The sequence below is a fragment of the Hyalella azteca genome, unplaced genomic scaffold, assembly GCF_000764305.2.
Source record: "Hyalella azteca isolate HAZT.00-mixed unplaced genomic scaffold, Hazt_2.0.2 contig7512, whole genome shotgun sequence".
Taxonomy (NCBI): domain Eukaryota; kingdom Metazoa; phylum Arthropoda; class Malacostraca; order Amphipoda; family Hyalellidae; genus Hyalella; species Hyalella azteca.
The window spans coordinates 57104-63437 of NW_025937635.1; the positions used below are offsets into that span (position 1 = coordinate 57104).

The following is a 6334-nucleotide window of genomic DNA, read 5'->3' on the forward strand; positions in this document are numbered from 1 at the left end:
TCAAGACAATGAAAACGATATTCCAGCTGAAAATGATTGGATGAAAGTGACAAGAAAAGTACGAAAACATGTCTTTCCAGGGACTGAGGAGCTTTGCGTAAGCTAGACCATCATCGACAGATAAACAAATTTGGCCAATTGATATATATAAACAGTTCCTGACTGATGAAATTCTAAACCTAATTGTTCAAGAAACAAATCATTATGCAGAGCAGAAAATTTGTTCCACTAGTATGACACGTATTTCAAAATTGCAGCAGTGGATTCCGACAAACAAAGAGGAAATAGAAAAGTTCATTGGACTCGTTATCTATATGGGACTATCACCACTGCCCGATCTCCAATTGTATTGGTCCAAAGGAAAATTGTATCAGAACGAATTCGTTTCATCAACCATGAGTAGGGACAGATTCCTCTTGCTCCTACAAATGTTACATTTTTGTAACAATGAAGCACCTACTATTGGAAGAGACTACAAAATAATAAAGTTGGCTAGAAGAAAAATAGCAATAGATTAAATGGTTGGGACGAATTTGTCACATCCTTGGTACCAGCAAGATTTCGAAGATGGGGTACTTGTTCAGAAATTTCTATTACTTCTTTTACCGTTGGTATTTAGCACGTGTTATTGATGTTTTCAATAGAAGATCTAGGTTTGGTTACATTAGGCTATCAGTAGAGGAACTACCTAGAACAGTGAACCCCAGTATAAATTATTATTATATATTCTTTTGTGTTCCAGAGTTATCATTTGAGGCAAGATCGTTCTACGGCAGAAAGAAAACTCGAGATAGAGAAATAACTATTGTCACCAGTGTTATTGAAAGTGATGAATCAAATGAAGAAGATTTGGATGATGATGTCGCAGATCCTGAATTCATATTGGAAGAAAGCCAAGGAACGCAGGAAGAAGGCCAAGGTAAAATTTCAGTCTTCATGTAATTTTATGCAAGTCATCACTGATTTTCTCATTATTCTTTTCATTAAACTTTTGAATTAATTCAATATAGCAGATGTCTGCTGACACAGACCTCTTCAATGTTCATAGTAATTTTCTATGTTGAAATCATGTAATAATTTGTATATTCATTTTATAATTATTGTTTCAGATGATGAAAGCAACCAATCTGATGATGAATCTGCGGAGCTTCATGATGACTCAACAGTTGTAATTGAAGTACAAGGCCCCATGGCAGCAACTTCTCGAGACGCAGGTGCAAAAAAACGGGACTTCCAGAGCAAATGGTCTACTGTGCAGGATGCTGAAACTGTAACTCTAGAATTCTCAGGACAAGACCTTCCCTGTTCTCATGAAATACTTCCTCCTTTTCAGTACTTCAAGCAATTCATCTCTGACGATTTTCTAGACGTGATAGTTACAGAAACAAATATGTATTCTGTTCAAAAAAATGTTAATAAGCCATTGAATGTAACTCACAATGAGATGGAACAGTGGCTCGGATTGATTTGTTACTTCTCTATCAGTAAACTCCCACATACATCAATGCACTGGTGCAAAAGACTATCACCATTGACCGATATTTGTAGTGATATAATGAGCAGAGACAGATTTGAAGCCATAAAGAGTAATTTTCACTTAGTTGATAACACTATGCAAGATCCTGCCAATGCTGACAATTTCTTGAAGGTTAGGCCAATGATAGATCATTTGCGTAAAAAGTTTCAAGACATTCCAATGATTCAAAATCTCTGTGTGGACGAGCAGCTTGTTCCTTTCAAAGGAAGGTCGCCAGTAAAGCAATATATACCTAACAAGCCTAAAAAATGGGCGTACAAGTTCTTCGTGTTAGCAGATGAAAAAGGCATGACCTATGATTTTATCCCATACAATGGAAGGATAAAACCAGTAGAGGATCCTGATGTTCCAGATCTCAAACCCAGCTCTAACAGTGTCTTGCATCTTGCCCAAATAATTCCCTCAAATGTGAATCACCACCTTTTCTTTGATAATTGGTTCACTTCACTGCCACTGGTAGATCACCTGGCAAGTCGTGGAATATGGAGCTGTGGAACAGTTAGACCATCAAGATTAACTGGACTTACAAAGGAAATGAAGTGTCAGAAGCAGATCACAAAAAATGGCAGAGGAGCCTATGAAGCTGCAAAAATAGTGCAAGATAATTCAGAAGCATTGTACGTGAAATGGTTCGACAACAGAGTGGTAAACATGATTTCCACTTTTGCTAAAACTGAACCAGTGACAAAAATTTCACGTTATTCAAAGAACAAGACTCGTTTTGAAGTGCAGTGTCCTGATATTGTAAAACAATACAATAAATCAATGGGAGGAGTAGCTTTAGCTGATCAACTTATTTCACTGTACAGGATACCTATACGGCCAAAGAAATACTACATGAGGTTAGTGTTTCACATGATTGACATGGTCGTCGTAAACTCATGGCTGCTGTACAGACGTGATGCCTCCAGTCTCAACTTACCGAGGAAGGATATCCTGTCATTAGCATCATTCAAGCTGCTAATTGCCTTTGACCTTATGAAAGCAGGTAAGGTTTGCAATGGAAAGAAGAGAGGAAAACCTTCTTTGACCCCAGATTCCAGCAATGCACGCAAGAAAAGCTGCTATCGTCCTTCTGATTCTACACGAACAGATGGAATCGGACACTTGCCTCGTATTGATCAAAACGAAATCGTTGCAAGAGAACAAACTGCAATGGGAGAACCAATGTTATGTGTAAAAAGTGTAACGTTAATCTTTGCCTGACTGCCAAGTCAAACTGCTTTGAGAATTACGATGAATAATGTGTCTACTCGAATTTTATGCCGAGTGGAATGCTAAAATGGAGGCTTATTTTCAATAATTTGTCTCTTGGTTATGAGGAATTTTTGTGCTATAGCTTTTATGACGAAGGATTTATATGCGATGCATGTGCTTAGTATACGGTTCTATCAAATGTTTATGTAATACAGTTCAGTTTCGGTGCTTGAATAAATGTTTAAAAAAAATATTGTTTATATAACTCAAATGGACACCCGGATGTGACGAATTCGTCACATATTATTATTTTTTTAATTATATATAAAAATTATGATTTCAGTGCATAAATTATCTATTCACCACTTACTATATTTGATAACATTGTGTTGGAATATGCCACCTCGTGTGTCTCGCTCATCTGAGTGATATTATCATTTTTTCTAAAGCTCACATGACTCATTAATTTAGTGAGCATTATAGTTACTATGTGATATCTTGCTCCATAGCCCAGTGGTACCAGCACACCAATGTATATATTTTCCAGCCTTGGAAAAGGTTGATCCTCCACCAGTCCTCAAAGTTCCTGCTATCTCCATCAAGGAGGAACCTGAGGATGAAACTGAAGAAATATCCATCAAAGAGGAACCATTCTTATATGGAGATGAGGTAGGTGGAATATATGTGCAAATTAATGGTAAGCAAAGCATTTATTTATGCATAGATTTTCATGGAAAAAATTCTCAGAATGCTATATCAATAATCAAATCTTTAAGTTAGACATCATGAAACAAATCTTAACCAAGTATTGAGTCTGAAATATTTTGCAAGTATAACTTGGTATGAGGCGCCCTCATCCTGATTCAGTAATTGATTAGCAGTTATAAGAAATTCAATTCTTGATTACTTTGATTAAGAAATTCAAAGAAATTCAATTCTTGATAAGAAATTCAAAGATCTTGATTAGATTTGCTTTTCTAAATGCTATTCCACTATTTTTGTCTTATAGTTGTCTTCTTTCTTGCACATAAATGAATAAAAAAGAATAGAGCAGGCAATTGCAAAGAAAGGTACTGGAGAACATTCATGTCAACTTTTATAACTTCTTAACTCAAGCCATGCAATGTCAATGCAAATAAAAAAGTTCTTAATCCATTTATGAATGCCAATTTGATCCAACATAAACTTATTAAAGTGGTTGCTTTTGTACTAATTTTCCACTTGTGTTTGTATGTTCATTTTAATAAGAAGGCTGGCATTTGGAATATTTGCATTGTGAGGCGTTGATATGAGAAGACATTTTATAGCCAGTAATTTTTGATGCTACCACATTCAGGTGCTGTTGTGACATGAGGAACTTGCAGAGGATTATTTGAGAAGTCCTATATTATATCATTTTAATAAAATGCTTACTACAGCCACATCAACATTTCCATTTCTTACCAGTAAGTCACAAGAGTCATATACTACTCCTATATCTTTCCTTGTAAAATGCACACATCGCTGCCAGCCACATCAACTTTGTCCTCCACATCCCCCCAGGCTTGTTCAACTGCACATCTCAGCCCTGCACCTGCACTCTCCTCTAGTGTGCCGTGCAAGATGGAAGCTCAAGTTGAGGTGCATGACGCCCACCCAAACTCTTCACTGAACATTCCTGTTCTGTTTCCAAATCAGGTATGCATAGGTAATTTAAGATTTCTCAAATTTACATTAAACAATAAATTTTTTAGAGATACTCGCATGTCATTTTTCACCACCATTGTTTCTTTTTATTGTTGACAGTATTGTATAAAATAGACACCTAGCACGTACTGGTAGAGATACTAGGTACACATGCCATTTTCCCTGTACATATCAATCCAGCTTGTGAAATTATGATTATATATTTTTAGAAATAGATGGCAGTCCATTTGATTTCTCCTAAGCATGGATCAAGGATTTGATATTCTGAATGAAGATCTTGTTTGCTGATTTGTCGTGTCAACCAGTTATTGCATGCAATTTGGCATTTTGAACTATTTGAAGGTGTTGATTTTGTGGAAGAAGTGATAGGGGTCCATATTGGACAGGCGTCAATCATGGAACAACAGATGGTTTAGTAGGTTTGTAATAGAGGTAGTCCTTGTTGTGTCCATACAAGTTCATAAGAGGTCTTTTGGTATATTATCGCGTTCTGAGGTTTGTGCTATGGGAGTTTTATGTGGGTGGTAAAAAGGTGCATGGTATGAAACGTTATGCCAAGGGTTTTTAGGTTGTGTTCGACCAAAAGAAGTTGGGTACTTGATATTGACTTGAAAGTGGTAGCATGGTAGCAGTACAGGGATGTGTGTGGTATTATGAGGGTTGTTGTCAATTTGGTGTTCTAGGTTTCTAGATTTTGGTGGTTGAGAAAAATGCTGTCAAAGTGCCATTTGCAAAACCATAGCCTTAATGGAAATAAATTTCCATTAAGGAAATTTCCATTAAATAAATTAAATTAATATACCTGAAATAACAGGGATTGATGTATCTAAATCGAAACACGATCAATCATATGCATTGCTGTTTTATCTGTGTTTGGTTTGGTAAGGCCAGAATCTACAGCTAAAGTTTAGACCAGGTAATTTTAATTCACACATTTGCTTAGACCAATTATAACCTTTGAGTAATCCTTGCATGAACCAGAACAATGTGCAAGAAATTCACAAATTTGGGAAATTTTCATTGTAATTTTAAATTTCTATTGCAAAATCTGAGGCATTTTACAGAGGATCAATATTGAAATTCAACAATTTACTGTAGCTGTTATCAATATGGGAGATGGTTTTACTTTGTATTTTTATCATTAGTTTGGCGAAGGTGGGTCAGCACCGTCATCAGGAGATGCTGATGGCAACGCTGACGTCTCTGGGGCGTCCAGCTCCCAGCAACACATCAGGATTGGATGTCCCCAGCGTGGGTTGGTGTCTGCAGGTGCAAGCGAACTACAGCAGAACATTGATATGGAACATCCTGCTTCAGGATCTCACCGCTGCTCTGAAGACTCCTCTAGTTCAGGGAGTGGTCTACAGCAACACATTGATTTAGAACATCCTGCATCAGGACCTCACTGCTGCTCTGAAGACTCCTCTAGTTTCTAGTTCAGGGAGTGGTCTACTGCAGCACAATTATGCTTTGCATTCTATAGAAACATCCTACAAGTTCCCTGTCAAAGAAAAACCTGTACAATGCTCCAAGTGTGATTATTCTTGCACCATAAAAGATCACTTGAAAAGACATTTTCTTTGCAAGCATTCAACCGAAAAACCTTTTCAGTGCTCCAAGTGTGACTATGCTTGCGCCAGAAAAGAATACTTGAAAAAAATATTTTCTTCGCAAGCATTCAACAGATAAACCTTTTCAGTGCTGTGAGTGTGATTATGCTTGCACCACAAAAGAAAACTTGAAAAAACATTTTCTTCGCAAGCATTCAACCTGTCTCTTATACACATCTAGATGTGTATAAGAGACAGGCTTAACCTGGCGTACGTAGCAGCTTAACCTGGCGTACGTAGCAGCTTAACCTGGCGTACGTAGCAGCTTAACCTGGCGTACGTAGCAGCTTAACCTGGCGTACGT

The 6334-nt window shown here is 37.1% G+C and overlaps 2 protein-coding genes across 2 annotated transcripts; both read left to right on the top strand.

Moving 5' to 3' along the window:
• The first annotated feature begins 568 nt into the window (after positions 1-568).
• On the top strand, positions 569-3010 carry LOC108672017 (piggyBac transposable element-derived protein 3). The gene is made up of 2 exons (XM_018159629.2): positions 569-919; positions 1110-3010. The coding sequence occupies exon 2, from the start codon at positions 1190-1192 to the stop codon at positions 2741-2743; it is 1554 nt and encodes a 517-aa protein (XP_018015118.1). The 5' UTR covers positions 569-919; positions 1110-1189; the 3' UTR covers positions 2744-3010.
• Positions 3011-4270: 1260 nt separating this feature from the next.
• LOC125178155 lies at positions 4271-6108 on the top strand. Its single transcript, XM_047881274.1, has 2 exons — positions 4271-4411; positions 5566-6108. The coding sequence occupies exons 1-2, from the start codon at positions 4337-4339 to the stop codon at positions 5854-5856; spliced, it is 366 nt and encodes a 121-aa protein (XP_047737230.1). The 5' UTR covers positions 4271-4336; the 3' UTR covers positions 5857-6108.
• The last annotated feature ends 226 nt before the right edge of the window (positions 6109-6334 follow it).

Excerpts from the sequence above, each read along its gene's own strand:
- LOC108672017 (XM_018159629.2), top strand. The coding sequence starts at position 1,190 with ATGGCAGCAACTTCTCGAGACGCAGGTGCAAAAAAACGGGACTTCCAG.
- LOC125178155 (XM_047881274.1), top strand. The coding sequence starts at position 4,337 with ATGGAAGCTCAAGTTGAGGTGCATGACGCCCACCCAAACTCTTCACTG. Across the intron at positions 4,412-5,565 it reads CTGTTCTGTTTCCAAATCAG|TTTGGCGAAGGTGGGTCAGC; the intron begins GTATGCATAGGT and ends TTTTATCATTAG.